The 17424-nt window shown below is 40.8% G+C and overlaps 2 protein-coding genes across 2 annotated transcripts in view; one reads left to right on the top strand and one right to left on the bottom strand.

Moving 5' to 3' along the window:
- The first annotated feature begins 29 nt into the window (after positions 1-29).
- Positions 30-10416, top strand: hacd1 (3-hydroxyacyl-CoA dehydratase 1). Its single transcript, XM_067577465.1, has 7 exons — positions 30-285; positions 3714-3831; positions 3994-4012; positions 4123-4211; positions 4535-4656; positions 7192-7370; positions 8951-10416. Exons 1-7 carry the CDS (start codon positions 167-169, stop codon positions 9031-9033), a joined length of 729 nt encoding a protein of 242 aa, XP_067433566.1. The 5' UTR covers positions 30-166; the 3' UTR covers positions 9034-10416.
- Positions 10417-10528: 112 nt separating this feature from the next.
- The window catches only part of LOC137172872 (collectin-12-like), a 43841-nt gene continuing 36945 nt past the window's right edge, over positions 10529-17424 (bottom strand). The window contains exons 4-10 of the mRNA XM_067577455.1: positions 16747-16833; positions 15600-16643; positions 14342-14842; positions 12689-12825; positions 12428-12537; positions 11567-11712; positions 10529-11415 (exon numbers count right to left, since the gene is read on the bottom strand). Coding sequence (XP_067433556.1) covers positions 11396-11415; positions 11567-11712; positions 12428-12537; positions 12689-12825; positions 14342-14842; positions 15600-16643; positions 16747-16833 — 2045 coding nt within the window. The 3' untranslated portion in view covers positions 10529-11395. The remainder of the gene's footprint in view (positions 11416-11566; positions 11713-12427; positions 12538-12688; positions 12826-14341; positions 14843-15599; positions 16644-16746; positions 16834-17424) is intronic.

Raw genomic sequence — 17424 nt, 5'->3', positions numbered from 1 at the left:
GTAACAGTCTCTGGCCCACCGGCAGGCCACACACTTGTTGCAGCACTAGTCCCGCGAGAGAGGGGAGCCGTGGGCGGATAGATGGATGGATGACCCTGCTGCTCCCCTCCCAACCAGCCCCAGCTGTCAGCTCCCTTCCTGACTCACCCACCCTGCCCCCGGTACCATGGCGTCCAGCGAGGAGGACGGCACGGTTGAGGAGAAGGAAAACAACAACAAGAAGAAAACGAAAAACGCCGTCGCCACCGCATGGCTCACTTTCTACAACATCGCCATGACCGCCGGGTACGTGCGTAATTGCGCCCCTGTCGCCTATTAATAAGAAAACCCTACAAGTTAGCCGCTCCCTAAAAAACTGTAAGCCTGTGTTGCTGTTTATAGGACTGTGTGTCTCTGTGTCAAGCCCGAAAGTGCCCGTCCGGCTCGCTGAATTTAGCGGCTCTAGCGGAGTAGAAGACACTTGAGTGAAGAAGTTGATAGTAAAAAACATATTTAAAAACGCGAGTGGGGTTTATCAGCGTTGTTGAAAATGAATGAATGGCGTTTGGTGAAAGTAACGGGCTGGCGCTGCAGCCGTGTCCAAATAGGGCTGACTGCATGGTGTCAGCGTCAAGGCCCACAGTGCGTCCGACAGTTGCAGTGATAAGTATAGCCGGAGCGCACTGACACTGGAGCTCAGGTCTGGGCCAGTGAAATGCTCAATGGGCAGATTTTTTAATGACAACATAACATTTGTGAATCGCAAAGAGAGCGCGCCATTACCAATCCACTTTTCCTGATATGATCAAGCGGCAAGACAAACAGAAGAGAATCAATACTTGTCTGCTCATGTCACTTCAGCCATGGAAATACTGGAAGAGAGCTGTCAGATAAGCAAGTGGCACTCATAGGATCATGATGACTAAACAGCTTCCAGTTTGGCACAGTGCCTCAGGCATTGATTACATCTTTATTTACAGCTCAGTCTCTGAGCTCTGTGAAGATGTTTTTGCAGGATATTATGATACTGATGTCTCTGACTGCTCAGTCGATAATGCTTCACCGTCACTGACTTATTCTTGTAGAGCTGCAACGATTAATCAGTTAGTCGACAGAAAATTAATCGCCAATTATTTTGATGATCATTAGCTGTTTTGTGACATTTTTTTTAAAGACAAAATGTTTAGATTCTCTGATTCCAGCTTCTCAAATGTGAATATTTTCTGGTTTCTTTAGTCCTCTGTGACAGTAAACTGAAGATCTTTGACTTGTTGACTGCTAGTCAGGACAAAAAAAGACATTTTAGGTTGATTTGGGAAACGGTGATCAACATTTTTCACTATTTTCAATCATAGGAGCTAATAAGTTAATTGAGAAAATAATCAATAGTTGCAGCCTGATATTCTTGTACTGCTTCAGGTCCCACTTTATATTTTTACTTTAGTACATCAACACAACATCCAGTGATCAATACTTTTGCAAGCACACTAACTTAAACCAATATAACTACGAAAGGGCAATATTGATTGCTTCTCATAATGGGATTAATGGGAGTAACACTTTGAATTACAGCACACATCTGATGTATACATTTATATAAAATATATATCTATATGTAATATATACAAGTCTGATTTCTCCCTGAATGATTTCAAACATACAACCACAGTTACAGTACACTCACGATTATTTTCATTATCGAAATAGTGGAAAATGTCCATCACAGTTTCCTAGAGCCCAAGATGATGTCATCAAATGTCTTATTTAGTCTGATCAACAAAATCCAAAGATATTCACTTTACTGTAATGTGACACAAGGAAAAACAGCAAATTGTCACACGTTTGGAGCTGGAACTAGAAGATGTTTGGCATTTTTTTCTTGAAAATTGACTTTGAACATCAGAATGGTTGGCTGCAGCTCTAGTATATTGTAGTTATTGGAAGAGGTCATCTGGTTATTTGTATTTTTAGTATCCAATCCCACTATAAACCAACTAAGCTGTTAATACCAGGCAGTACCAATATTACATGGCTATAGTCTCAGTTTCAGTTTTGTTTCTGTCTGAGTCAGTTCTTACAGCGAGCAGTGAGATTTGTTTAACGAGCTTCTGAATGTTAAACTTGGATTTTATTGGTATCGTGTCACCTTTCAGGTGCAGTCAGCCTCCATATTGTCATACTCAAATTTGTGTGCTGGCTAATATTTGGGATTGGTTGCTGTCAAAGTTTAGGCCATAAGACAGGATAGATACATATTTAAATCTGTTATGATACTTTGTAATCTCGTATTTTATCAACATTTGTCAGAGAGCTGTGAAGTAGTTGATCGACAGTTGTAATAAATAAGTAATTGTTTATGTAATTTATAAAGGAAAAATCAAAATATTTGCTTCATTTATTTGTTCTATCTTCTCAAATGCTTGTAAATAAAACAAGCAATTTCATGACATCAGAAATTTTTGTAGGTGTTTTTCACAATTTTATGACATTTCATAAACTAAATAATTTATAGATTAATAAAAAAAAATATTCCACATGTGAATCGATAATGAAAATAATCATTAGTTGCAGCTCTACTGTAGATAAAAAACAGTAAAAAACAAATCTTTAAACCTGCAAGTCTGGAAGTCAGTAATGGAAAGAGCAAATATTTCAAAGTAGTCGTAAATATTTGGTTAAAGAAGTGAAGATGTGCAAGTGAGGTGTTATTTTAAAGCAGACAAGATGTCAAGATTCAGATTTCAGGTTCGGATGGGGAGTCTATAAAGCTTCGGGGTCACGGTTATGTTGTTGCTAGATGTGACATAACGTATGCGGTGTACAGACGCTGGTGTCAGTTGTCTCTCTTGATGAAAGAGGTGAAAATAAAATGTCTGGTCTGGGCTTCCTGCCAGCTCAACTTATACTTTAAGATGCAGCACCATCCCTCCTCTTCAGTTCAGTGCCACTTAAATGTTTTCATTACATAATGGAAATGCACACCAACATTTAAATGTCCTAAACGTGTGGGACTTCCAAAAAGTAAAAAATGGGGAACTGCACAGATCATATCCTGCTGTGCTTTATTCCTCCAGGGCAACTTTTAATCCAGTACATCTGAAAAAACCTGTGAGAGGCAAAATGTTTTCTTTTTTGGTGTGAGAAAATGAAAAACTGAAGCATTAATATATGTGTTGGAATCTGGTTTGGAGTTTTCAGTATGATCTCTGTTGATATTGGCTGTATACACCAAAATAGAGAGAAAATTGCAAGCAGAGCAGAGACGAGATAGGTTTAGAGTGAGTTTCAAATAAATATAACTCAGTTTATCAGTTATCGGTCGAGCTGTCGATTAATTTCTTGATTAAGCGTTGTAAAAGTCCATAAAATGTCACAAAATAGTGAAAAATGCCCATCTTAATTTGCAGAAAGTTTAAGAGGACATCATCAGATATTTAGTTTACTATCAATAAGACAAAGAAAAGCAGCAATTCTTCACAATTGAGAAGCAGAAACTGGGAAATGTTTGTCATTTTGCTTGAAAAATGGTGTAGTCCTCACAGACCTAAATGAGATGAAGTGAGTTTCATTTTAACTTTCATTGAAGTTTCTTTCCAACCTCTACTGCATCTATGCCGAGATATAATATAGCATCTGGAAAAGTCTGTCCCTTACAATCTGTCGTCTTTTCAAGCATCCAGAGGAATGAACTGATGTGTCATTTTTTTGTAATATTGCCCTGTTTTTCCCTGCAGGTGGCTGGTTTTGGCGATAGCAATGATGCGCTTCTACATGCAGAAAGGCACACACAAGGGTCTGTACAGAAGTATAGCAAGGACACTCAAGTTTTTCCAGACCTTTGCGTTAGTTGAGGTAAGACTTTGAGTAGAGAGACGTTTGCTGTCACCTGCATGGCTGCACACAGTCACAGAACTACCTGATAAATGATTTAAAAAGGCTGAAAATCATTGAAGAAGTGGCAAGAAAAAGAAATAGAGGATGAACTAACACATTTTGATGTTTCTTGTCTTACAGGTGGTACATTGCGCCGTAGGTATGTGATGATGACTTGATTGATGTCAATATTTTTTAAGACGGTTTTTATTGCCTGATAACACCTGTGTGGCTTTAAAACATATTATTTTTTAACCTGATCTGCTGCAGGAATCGTGAGGACTTCTGTGATTGTAACCGGGGTTCAAGTGTGTTCACGGATTTTCATGGTTTGGTTCATCACCAACAGCATCAGACAGGTGACTATTATACTAAACTACAACTCTGCTATTATAGGTTGTTGTTAAGTTGCACAAGCAGAGGAGGAAGTTTCAGTTTCTTTACTGTCTGATGGACAAAATGAATAATGAATAAGTTCAGTTTCAGGGTTCTTTACTATGTTTATTTTAGCATTTGTTGCATGAAAATCTTAATGACCCTTTATCATCAATTCACATCTTTGGTCCCACACATTCACACACACACAAGTAACAAAACTTGTCTGAAGCCAGGTTTGATTGATGTTAAACACTTCATCTTTTCTTCCTCTATATATTTGTTATTTCTTCTGATGTAACCAAAGATCCAGAATGAAGAAAGCGTAATCCTATTCCTGGTTGTGTGGACGGTGACAGAGATTGCCAGATATTCCTACTACACATTCAAACTGCTCAACCATCAGCCGTACTTCGTCAAATGGGCCAGGTGGAGACGCCAGCACACATGGCTGGGATGAGCTCGAATTGTCATTAGTGTGTTTGACATTGTGTGTGAGCATGTCGGCCTGATCTGGTGATTTCACCTCTGGCATGCTTCCCTCCCCGGCCTAGACTGGCTTTACATCAGGAAGTTAATCAGCCGAGTGTGTATTAAGTATCGCCTGTCTCACGCAGGCAGAAGAAGCATGTGTGTGTTCATTGATTAGCACTTTGTTAGCCATTCTCCCTTTCAGTGGTGGGTGGACTAACTACTAACGTTGTGTTCTGACAATACTGATGAAGAGATGCTGACATTTAATCATTTTAGTGTTTATGTAGATATTTTATGAATAGTTTTGAGTGACGTGTTGGTAATGATGTATTTTGTGATGATAATAACTTTATTTATATGGCACCCATGTAAGCTACCCACTGTATGACATACAAGAAATAGAAACATTAGAGCACATATATCAATTAACACTGAGCCCACACATAAAACAGATGAAGGTGCAAGTGCAAATTAAAGAAATAAGTTCATATATTAATAATTAGGATGCAAAAAAAAAGAAATAAGCTCATATAAAGCCGATAAAATGCTAGTAAAAGAACAAACCGTGAAAATAAAATAGATAAAAGTGCAAAATAAATGGAAGTGCATATAAAAAATATTAAAATGATGACACTAAATTAACAATTACCAGTGCAATGACAAGAAAATTAAATTATGTAAGAGGTTATGTATTACATTTGCATCACAGGTCTACTTGTAACCTGCTTTAACGAACTGTAAAAAAAAACATAATTTCTGAGAAGTTTAGTAATCAAAAAGTATTGATTTTTCAGCACAAAAACATAAAATTGAGAAAATTCTCATGGTTATCGGTTAAAAGCAATGAACAACAAGATCCTCAGCTGGAGAGTGACATAATCCCGGCCTACTACTGTATGAAGAGTACTCATGACGTGGCAGTCTGGCCTTGCATGTGTCCCTGCTACAGTAGCTCAGCTGAAATTGGAGTCGTTGGGAGGAACGTCAGCTGTACACATTGATAGCTGTCCAACACACAGGCTTGGCATCTTACGGCCCCCAAGAGAGGGAGAGCTATCTCGCTTCAGAATAGTGAAGTTTAAATATTACAGCAGCTCCGTTAATTAGGTGAGACATTGTTGTGTCGCAGTGTTACTCCTGACACATCTACCAGCAAAATATTACATTTATCTGCTGTTTTAATCCGTCATGTGATCATCAGGAGACAGTGTAGTCTTGTGCCAATTAGCCTTTTGTTTTGGGTCTTGATTCTCGTGCATTAAATGCCGTTCTCCTCCCTGCCCCCCCTCCACCCTTCGTGTCTTTCTTAAAGCATGGCGGAGACGCCAGGCCCCCAGCGAGGGGCTCATGTTCAGCTGCTCCTCTTTTTAAGACCGTCTGTTTTGGTCATGGAATGTTCACCCAACATTTCTCTCACATCCGCTGAGACGCTCCCCCGAGCCTTCACTGTGGTCTTGACTAAATACAGGACCCCTGTAGCCCTGAGTCACGGCGTATATAGTACTAGAGAGACCACGTGTTGTCACAGAGGGAGTCATGCCATCTCACACTTGTTGTATATGCAGTGACAGGCAAGAACATGATAGTTGGTGAATCATTCTTATGTATAGTATCTCACAGTTGTATCAAGAGCAAGTTCACTTCAACTCTAATGGCTCCATTCTCAATTTTAGATGATTTTATGACAAATTTAGGACCAAATTTTGATGTGGCATTCTCAGATTAGTTTACTACGCTATGAAAGTAAAGCAAACCTGCACAGTAAACTTGCCTTCTGCTGAAAAATGCCTATCTATCAATGTTTGTAAGCATTGTAATGAATCCATTGTCACTCTAATAATTAACCATTTAGTGCAGTGATTCAGTTGCTGACAGCTGTCTGAGGCCTGAATTGCAGCCACAACCTGCCCACTACAACACCTGCCAAATCAAATCCCCGGCTCTCTGTTCCAAGTTTTCGTCACTGCCCATCGCCAGTACTGGAGCTCCTTCCTGACTGTCTGGTTTGCTCTCATAGGGCCACATAAAATGTAAAAAAAAGCACCAAAAAACATATTATAGACACACTTTAAAAGCAGAAATTGTGCATTGTCTCCTTTTTTGATGACCAGGCTTTACTTTGCCTTCCAGTCAGAGCCAATGAGTTACTTCTTTATTATCTGATGTAACTGAAAAACTCTTCAAGAACTTCGCCTCCTTTTTCTCATTTACTGCATCTTACTCCCACCTGCCAAGTTGTGTCATACTCCCATATCTTCTTATCGCCTTAAACACTTGCAGTGTGCGTCAGTACAGTAATTTGAAATTGCCTCATCTCACAAGGATAGTAGAAGTTTTTTTTCTCTGTTTGAATGCCTGTGCATGAGTGTCTTAATATCCAAGAACTGTAACTGCAGGACTGTCTTGTTTGCAGGTTTGCAGCCGTGTAAATCTGTGAGCACGCTGCTGAATGTGAAAACATACTTCTCTTCTTCTTTTTTTTTGTTCCAGATACAACCTCTTCATCATCCTGTACCCTGTTGGAGTTGCTGGGGAGCTGCTAACCATTTACGCTGCTCTGCCGTTCGTACGCAGATCTGGAATGTACTCCATGAGGCTCCCCAACAAGTATAACGTGTCGTTCGACTACTACTACTGCCTCATCATCATCATGCTGTCCTACATCCCACGTAAGGAGGATTTGAAGTCATATACTGTGCACTTTGTAAAGAACGTAGAGGAAAATCAGTTCACTTTGCTTGTAAAGTGCTTCATTATTCTCAAATTAACCTTTATACCTTGATATAATAGATTATTGACTGTTATGTCAGAATAATGACTATTAATTTGACAAGTGAGCCACAAACTTTAAACTGAAGATGGAGTTCAGACCTACAAAGACTTTCTAGGGGGGATAGACCTGTGCATCTTTCACTAAATCAGACTTAGGAGCTTCTCTTGTCTCTTGAAATATGACAGCAAAGTGACAAATGGAGAGGAGGCTTTTCAGAGCTTTAGGAAGCCTCCCACATGTCTTATAGATCTATGTTTTGTTATATCTCAAGAGACAGACTTTGCTGTCGTTAAAGGAATAGTTTGACATCTTGGGAAATATGCTTATTTGCATTCTTGTTAGAGAGAGTCAGAAAGGAAGACTGATACCACTCTCATGTCTGCACATTTAATATGAAGGTACAGTCTTAAGACGGTTAGCTTAGCTTAGCATAAAGACTGGAGGCAGGTTTTAAAAATCCAGTTTGTTTAATCTGTACAAAAAGTTGTGGTTTTATGGGGAGTTGCATGCTGGATTTCTTTGTCTGGCAACCTTACAGTGACAACAAGACTCCAGGAAGTCACTGCTAAGCTTACAGCTTTCTAGCTCTAGCTTCGTATTTAGCGTACAGACCTATTCAATCAGCTTTTGGCAAGAAAGTCAAGTCAATTTAATTTGTATAGCCCAATACCACAAATCACAAATTTGCCTCAATCCTTAGACCCTCAGTTTGTATAAGAAGAAACAAACAAATGGAAGAAACCTCAGGAAGAGCATCAGAGGAGGGACCCCTCCTCCAGGACAGACATACATGCAATAGATGTAGTGTATACAGACCATGATAGCAAAATTACAGCATGGAAAAACAGGATGACAAAATTATAGATGGACTGATGACATATATGAAGAATCTGATCAAGGAGATGAGCGTATTTCCCAAAAATGTAGAACTATTCCTTTAAATGAGATCTGCAGCCATCTTCCTTTTTCAGCAGATTTTACACTAAATCAGACCCACATTTCACATATTAAAATTAATTTACAATAATTATGTTATGTTAGAATAATACATATAGATCTTTGTGCCAAGAGAAATAATTATTTATAAGATGTGGCTTCATAAACACTAAATTATAGGATTTAATTTAACACATTAACCATATAGCAAATACTACAACTACTATATTCTGTGAAGCTCTTATGTCTAGTTGTGAATGCAGCCACAGTTGCAGATGTTGGATTGAATTGCATATATATGCATACTGTACATAATATAAATAACATTTAGTTTTACATGTCTCTAAAATTGCTCCATTTATTGTTAATTATAATTGTGAAGTTAGATTTTAACTTTAAAATATGTTGAATCTAACAGGATGATTTATGAACATAAACAGTTAAAGATTGTTATAATGACAATTGTTGACTTTTCCTGCCACATCACTGATTATAACAGACATGTAACAATTAGACCTGTTTGCTTTTTCGTCTTCCCAGTGTTTCCTCAGCTCTACTTCCACATGCTGCGGCAGAGGAGAAGGGTGCTTCACGGTGAGGTCATAGTGGAGAAGGACGACTAGACAAGCACCACCTCATGCCTTCGTTTGAGCCAGCCCGCCTGCCTCCACGTCACCCTCCTCTCCCCTCCCCCCTGCTACATCACCATCTCATCTTTAGCACCATCAGCCGTTACATTCTACATTGCACGGGACCGGAAGCTGACCACCTGTCTGACGAGAGCTACAACCAATAATAATCATGAAGAAAACAAAACCATTGGAGTTCATCGGTACTGATAATACCTGATCTTGAGTGTTTCTTTACAGGATTAATTCCTATTTGAACGGTAATATTGGAAACATGTTTACAAGTTCCAGTGTCGCTGGAGCTTGAGACAGAAGCCTGATGCGCATCATCTCACCCGCCAGCCTTACCGCACGCCGTCGTGCTGAGAGAAACGCGCGCTGACCACGAATAACATGAGCCACAGCTGTCACAACACTGCACCCACCGTCTGAGTGAGAAAACAGCAAATGAAAGGTTTCAAGGGAAATGTGAAATGAAACATTGAAGGAGGAAGATTGTAAGTTGTCTCTTGACTTGTCCCCACCCCAATTGGCAATAATATATATATATTTTTTGTATGTGTGCGTTTTCCGTCACAAACTAACAGTGTGGTTGTACAAAACAAGGTTCCAAAAGAGAAAATATTCATAGATTTATCATACCTCAACAATAAATCTACATTTAGACAATATGCTGCTTCTTTTGTGTATGTTTGTTTTACCTTATGTGTAAATGATGCAATGTGAAATGAGCGGTTAATAGTGAGCACAATCTGTTTCTTAAAGATAATTTATTCACATACTGTATCACTTAGAGCAAGCACAGCTCAAACTTAACATTTTGTCCGCTTGGCTCAGCTCCTGCATTCTTTTATGTTGCTTTGATGTTTACTATGTCGAATTAATTTACGAGAGTGCATCTTAAACAAATTTGAGTCTTCGAAAGGTAGTGCCTTTTACTATAGACCGCTGTAGGTAAGACTACAATTCAAATTTATGTGAGCACTCGCAGTCTTCAGTCGCTGTTTTGTTTGTTTTTTAACAAAGAATCTGATGTCCGTGTTGATAGAAAGGTAGCTAGATTCCCTCCTACTAAAGGTGCTATTGTAAGATCATTTCAATCTTCTGTGCAGCTGAAGGAGTGACTGTGATCGGAGTTGATCCAAAGTAGGAAAACAGGATGTGAAATGATTGAGAGGAAATGTTAATCAATGAACTGCATAGCTCATGGTTATCTATGAAAATCAATATTTTTGCTCATAATCTGGGTTACAGAGGACAAAAACACAATAAAGCCAATGTTAAAAAAAAACACTGGGAAAGTTATTATTCAATTTTAAAACAATAGAAATGTGAAAATACCTTTTGTGCAAAATCAATAAACTAAATTCTACAATACTCTGGAGAGTTTTGTGATGACCTTCACACTGACTCATGCAGGCGGACCAAGATCTGTTCGTCCGGATCTGCATGTAAATCTAGAAATAAGCCAACAGATACAAATGCCTCATGGGTTTTACAGATTTATTTGTGAGTGTTTCCTTCATCTTTCGTAGTGTTGTTTAATTTTATACTCAACAGGAAACAGTATTTACCTGAGTGCAGAAAATGGCACATTTTATATTTGAAGGTAGGATCCACAGATTCTTATTCATAAACATACATAAGTTTGTAATAGTTAAAAATAAATCCCGTAATCACAACATACGGCACATTAAGTATTAAACTTGTAAACTTGCAGTCTTGAACCAAAACTCAAGCTGATTTTTCTGCATTTATGTGTAAATATTTCATTTGTTCCTTAGCATAAAAATGGAAAATTCTATATAAACATTCATGAGGTTAGATAACAGTTTCCTTGAAGATAGCATGTCAGCGACATTTTTTTTGCGCATCATTTTGCACCTTTTATTCTCATTTTAAGACAAATTACATATGAAAAGCACTACGGTAAATCCATTTGGATTCATAGAAATTTCCTACAAAACTTGCATAATGAAATATACATTCAGATATTCAGTTGCACGTGGAATACAGTTTTATAAAATGTATTTCAAATAACCATAAAAAATATTTATATATATATATATATAAAACTCAATAGGTGATTTGGTAATTTAAAAAAATAGAAAACACAGATTCTCCTTCTTTGGTTGCCCTGCTGTATTGCACTTGCTGGTGATGTTGGACTTGGTTCATTTTGGAGGAGAAAGGCTTCTCATCAGCATCGGAGAGACGCTTGCTGCTGCAGCCCCGGGCTCATTTCAAAATTGTCCCTTTGCTCTCTCCGTATGGACTGTCCATGTGCTGCGTCAGTGGACCAACGCCACATGAGTGAAGTCTAGCTGCTCACTGCAAGCTCCCTTTCAAGACACTGCTACGATCTGGTGGATCTTGCTGTGGAAAGACATGCAGAGTGACGTTAGCAAAGCTCTGAGGAAAATACCTTTAAAAAAAAAACTTTATTGAGCAGGAAGAAGAAGAACGGACACAGAGCCAGAAAGAAATATCAATGCAGGAAGTTTAGAAAGCAGTATCAGATACGTACAGGACTCCATTTCCTTCTCGCAGATGTAGCTTATGTGATCTTCACAGAAGAAATCATTCCATAACCCTTCGTGGGAAAGACCCGCACAGTCCTCTCCCATTTCATGCCCGTGGCCCCAGTTGTCAGGCTGACCAGGCTTCCACTTTCTGCAGGCAAACAACAGGGGGCGATCACACATTAGATTTACAGCATTTCATCCAAGAATCTGAAGAGAATAAAAAAAAAACTGCAGCAGGTATGGACAAGGATCACCCTATTTCTAAAGCAGATTTTACATTTTTTATTGATCTTTATTAACTATTCCTGTATCTGCAATGCTTTGGATCTGTTAGGTTAACTAGACCTTTATCCCTTTTATGTGTATTTCTGTTTAAACTTTAATTAATGCTGGCTTGATGCACTTTTGTAATCTTTTCCTTTTGATCCTTATCCTTTATTTGCAGTTTTGTAAGTTTGTTGGATGTAGGATTTTTGCTTTTATGTGTGTGTACACAGGTTGCCCATGCAGAAAAGAGTGAACTTCTCTCATTGGACCATTCTGTATATTTAAGATTTGATGAATTTCAAAGCATTTGTTTTGTTTGAATGGGCAGCAGGAACAGAGGATTGTACGTGCTAGTCAACACAATCAGAAAGAATCAGAAAGTTGAGATTTTCACAGGAATTTAAATATTTATTTGGTGTTGTTTTACCTACTGCTTTATCAGTTAATGGCACTCTGCTTTTTAGATCTGTTATTATTCTTGGAAGGCAGTATTTTGCACACCTCTGAAACAAAATATCCATCCTGGGAACGGCACTGATTTTTATAGAGAAGAAAATGTTCCCTGTGATGGGAGTATTTTTTGAGTTTGTACTGACGTGAAAGTTAGTTCAGTCCCATCCAGCCATTGCCACACATTCTCCGCCGCCCTGTCGGTCAGACCTATCCAGAAGTAACCCTTTCCAAAGGTCTGCTTCTTCAGCCATTTCTGAGATGACACGAGGACAGAAAAAGCAGAAAAAGAGTCACACATTACAGAGCAACGACACACTTTAGTTAAACCCTACAGTCGTTACAATTATAGGGTTTAATTCTTTGTTAGAAGACACTTAATACAATATTAATAAAACAATAGTCACCTGTTCCTCTATATCATTGATGATCACCAATGAAGCAGAGTTTAATTCACAGGTTGCCTTTGCTTCATCAAAACTGTGCATGTCTTTGGAGAAAAAGTAGCAGTTGTCTCTGTAGTTTGCCCACTCAGAAGGGCAGCCTGCAAAACATCAGGTGATTTCATTTAATAAGTGACAATATTATCATCAGTGGTGCAAGATTATCAACTTTGTATACCTCAAGAGTATTTATCTTTGGGAGATAGGCTTGTTTGTTTTCTTGGCGAGAGTTAGATGAGAAGATCGATGCCACTCTGGAGGTATCGATCTTCTCATCTAATGCTCGGCAAGATGGTGAATAAGTTTATTTCCCAAAATATCAAACTATTCCATTTAATCTGATACAGAATTATTTTTCTGGAAGGATAAAACATATGCCATCATTGAGATATTCTCGTAAACTTGTACCAACCAATAAGATTTTTTTTAATCAGATAAATTTATGCTTGCTGATTCAATGCATTATTTCAGGATCTTATCAGTTGACTCTAGTTAAAGGTAAAGTCAGCGATTCTAATCTTATACACTTTTTGTCAAATTCAGCAAATATCTCCTCACGGTCTGCTAGCTGTCCGTTCTTTGTGTGCACAGAAAAAATATCTGGTGTTCATACACAGCCCTGGCTCTGTAAATAGGCATGTAAACAGTGGCTCGAAGCGAGTCACACAACACTACTCTTGTCGATCAGCAGTAGGGGGCGTTTGTGCTCATACACAGAACAGGGGGAAGTCATCAGAGCAGCTGTCTGTGTGGGGACATGACAGTCTTCAGTCTCCAGCACCCGTTGAATGGTGTGGGAGGGCTGATGAACTGGATAGAGAGGCTGTGGCCAATTCACACAGAAAGCATTTTCTCACAGGACGGATACGCTTCCATTTAATTAAATGTGTCAATCCACACCGAATCTGAGACAGTCTCATGGAGACCCCCCGTGTTTTTTTACACTCCGAGTCTGTTTCTGTTGCGTTTAGTGAAGCATAATCTGAACAGGCAGCTGTTTAAATCACACAAATATCCCGCTGTATATGTGTTTTGAACTTATTAACCGCATCAATGAATCAATAAATACAAACACTCAAGTTCTTCCCGTGGAGCCGACATGCAAACTATTTTGGTTCAGTCGATCTCTGTCTGGCCACTGTCCTCTCAGCTCTCCAGGAGCTGCAGCTGACAGACGACAGAGACGCTGAACACAGGTCGAGTGAGAAGTGAGGAGGCGGAGAGTGTGGATGGACTGTTGTGCTCACATGATTTTTTTTCCACTTGTGAAAATGTGTGAGAGAAACAGAAGTGACTCTACAGCTGACGCATCGCTCTGGATGCTGCCATATTTCTCTTTTGCTCGTTGCCATGGCAATGTGTGTCCATGAATTTGGGGGGGGCGGAGCTTCTGAAGGATCATGAAGGGAGGGGGGTATTTGTTTGGGTGTTTCATTGACTCTACCTGTAAGTGTGGAAACTTGGGCTGGAACTAACGATTACTTTCATTACTGATTAATCTTTCGACTAATCGTGGCAGCTTTAGTTGAAACATGAAACTGCAACAGAAACAATTTAAATTATTTTCTCTCTCCAGCTGACCAGAAATGTTAAAACTGAGTATTCGACTAAACTTACCTGGGGCCCAAAGTGTAGGAGCTACTGCCTTGTCATCCTGCAGAGACACGGGGCCCAAAGGAATCACTGGAACCCGGACAGGGTATCCTGGCTGTCCCGGTGGTCCTGCTGGTCCTGGAGGCCCCAGTGGTCCTGGCAGTCCCCTTAGACCCTGCTCTCCAGCTGGCCCCATTGGTCCTCTGACACCCGGTGGGCCCTGTGCCCCCTGAGGACCAGGCTGTCCGTCTCTCCCAGGCAGACCAGCAGTACCTGGCTCTCCTTTAGAACCAGGAGGCCCGGCCCTGCCTCCTGACCCTCGGGAGCCCTTGGACCCGGGGCTGCCGGGGACCCCTGGCAAACCTTTTAACCCTGGTAGACCTGGTGGTCCTGGAATACCCTGCTCTCCTCTGGGTCCTCGTATCCCCGAAGTACCCTTTTCCCCTTTCTCTCCCTTCTGGCCAGACTGACCAGATGGTCCCTGAGGTCCTTTGTCCCCTCTCGGGCCCCTGGGACCAGGAGGACCTGAAACATAAAACATGCTGTTAACTAGTGAAACAAACTTTAAAGGAGTAGTTTGACATTTGGAGAAATACCTTTCTCTGCTCAGATGAGAAGGTCAAAAGGTTGATACCACTTTCATATCTGTCCCTTAAATATGAAGCTGGAGCCAGCAGCCTCTTAGCTTAGCTTACCATAAAGACTGGCTTTGTCCGAAGGTAATGTGCCAGACCAAGAACTCTGACTCATAACCCCCCCCCCAGTAAACAGTACTTCTCGTTTTTACACTGTTCTTTGTTTGGATTAAACAAACAAGATATAACACACTAAACAGTGAGCTTTAGAGGTGCTGGCAGGTGGATATTTTTGCCTTTGGACAGAGCCAGGATAGCTGTTTCCACCTGCGCCCAGTTTTTATAAGATAAAGTAAGAATTTATAGACCCAGAGGGAAATTTGCCTTGGACATACAATGCTGCAGCTGTACAGTACCAAATAATTCAACATTACTAAACATCATACATCTCATAAATACCATGATAAAAAGTGCAATGAATTACTCAGGATAAAATCTGAAAATCAATAAATACCCCAAATTCTGAGATACACTAGCCCCTGATGTTATCATTGTTATGCTAAGCTAAGCTAACTGTCCCCTGGTTCCAACTTCATTTTTAATGGACTCTTCAGTGATAACTCTTAGCAAGAAAGCGAAGCATATTTCCCAAGATGAAACAAACATTTCATTAGTACAAATGTAGACTGGAGCCGTTCGTCCCTCACCCTGTAAAATAGTGAAGTTGGTTATTAGTTGTGAGTGCTTGGTGTCCACCAGTTTCATCTCCTCCATGACAATAGAGAGATTGGTGACCTCCTTGTCCACACGTGCTGCCAGCTCTTCCTGCTGGGACCTCAGACTGGCTGCATCTATCGTCACATCTGTCACACTGTTGTTGAGGTTCAGCAAGAACTCTGAGTGACGGCCGACTGTCTCGGAACAAGTGCGCAAATGGTTCAGGTTAAGGTTGATGGCACCCAGGAGCTGCGTGGTGAAGCTGATGTTACCAGTCACGCGGTCCATACTCTGCTCTGACTCATCCAGCCGCACCTCCAGGCGGTCAAACTTAGTTGACGTGAGGTTGCCAAAGTCCCTCTGCTGGTCCATAATCTCCCTCAGGGTCTGGTCGTGAGTGTCAGCCAGGCTGCTGGTGTTCTGGAGCTGGTTGGACATCAAAGTAAGCTGCGATCCCACCTCCTCCAAGCTGTCATTGTTGGCCTTCGCTAGAGCTGAGGCATTACTGGCCATAATCTGCAGATTTTCCACCTTACTTCGAAGCCAATCACTATCAGAGCGCGTCTGTCGGGTCATCTGCTCGAGGCTCTGAAAGTCATTGCGCATTTTCTGAATGGCCTGACTGGTGTCATCCACTGAGTGCTGCACAGTGTCGATTAAGGCCCTCTGCTGGGCCTGGGTGAGGTTTAGGCTGCTGATGCTAAGCAGTGCCTGGTTCTGAAGTTTCACCTGCTGCTGGAGTTCTCTCTGCAGCCAGGCGGTGTCCTCCTGCAGACCCCCAATGATGCTGTCATAAGACTGCAGGGTACCATTTACAAGGCGCAAGGTGGCTGTGTTGCTATCCACCACTCCCTGAATGGAGTTCTGGTTGCTTTGGATGTCTGAGCCAGCGTTCTGCAGCTGACTCAGCTTAACTTGATCACTGTGGATGCGTTCCTCCACCGCAGACAGCTGCCTCTGAAGAGCCCAGATGTTGTTCTTAAAACCCTGGATCTCTGTGGTGGTATTCTCTGATTTTGCCCCAGTTTGATCATCTGAGGAGAGAGATTTGTACCATCAATCATAAAAACAATTCATAAAAACAATTCAGCCACTGCAACATTTACTTTCATTCACACACAGATGCATGAAACTTACCAAGCTTTTTCAAATCAGTCTCAACAGCAATTATCTTTCCTCCATAGTTTGCGATACCTTCAGACACACTGTCAACTTTCTGCACCACTGTAACAAAAGTAGGTAGGACAAAGGTTAGTGTCATTGTCTCACACAGACTCTGTCCTTTATTAACAGACCAGCATTGCCTGCAACCACAGACATCATATATAAAAGGGATCAGAGAGGAAACCAATGAAATGCACTGACAGATACTATAAGAGACGTGTCTCCATATCTTGTAGGCATGTAATAATGGTGGACTCGATTAACATAATCTCTTGGATTAGGTCAGATTTAGTGTATGACAAGGGTAAATAGAAAGTACTAAAACTGGAGTGCAACTGAATTTAGGGTGAGAGACAGGAAAAGGAAGGGATTGAGAAAGAGACGGAAGGGGGGGGGGAGGGAGGGAGAAACATTGATTCAGCAAAGATGGAGTGGGTGGTCACTGACAGAGACTGAGGTTGGAGGTGCATGGGGAGACGCTGGCGAGGGCCCTAGGGGACAGGAAGTGACCTGGGGGGGTCTTCAGTAAACAGGCGGATCAAAGACAGCCCAGAGGAGGCAGACGCTGTGGCAGGGAGGCTCTTCACGCCCCCACAGGCGACACCAGCGTTCATTTCCTCTGGAATGTGTCTGGGATTTCAGGGAATCAGC

Source organism: Thunnus thynnus, chromosome 21 (assembly GCF_963924715.1).
Source record: "Thunnus thynnus chromosome 21, fThuThy2.1, whole genome shotgun sequence".
In the NCBI taxonomy this organism is placed as follows: Eukaryota; Metazoa; Chordata; class Actinopteri; order Scombriformes; family Scombridae; genus Thunnus; species Thunnus thynnus.
This window is presented reverse-complemented; position numbering and strand designations above follow the sequence as displayed.

Bases quoted from the DNA above. Each gene is read 5' to 3' on its own strand.
- hacd1 (XM_067577465.1), top strand. From the start codon at position 167: ATGGCGTCCAGCGAGGAGGACGGCACGGTTGAGGAGAAGGAAAACAAC. The intron at 286-3,713 runs GTACGTGCGTAA...TTTTCCCTGCAG, and splicing joins AACATCGCCATGACCGCCGG to GTGGCTGGTTTTGGCGATAG. The intron at 4,657-7,191 runs GTGGAGACGCCA...TTTTTGTTCCAG, and splicing joins TACTTCGTCAAATGGGCCAG to ATACAACCTCTTCATCATCC.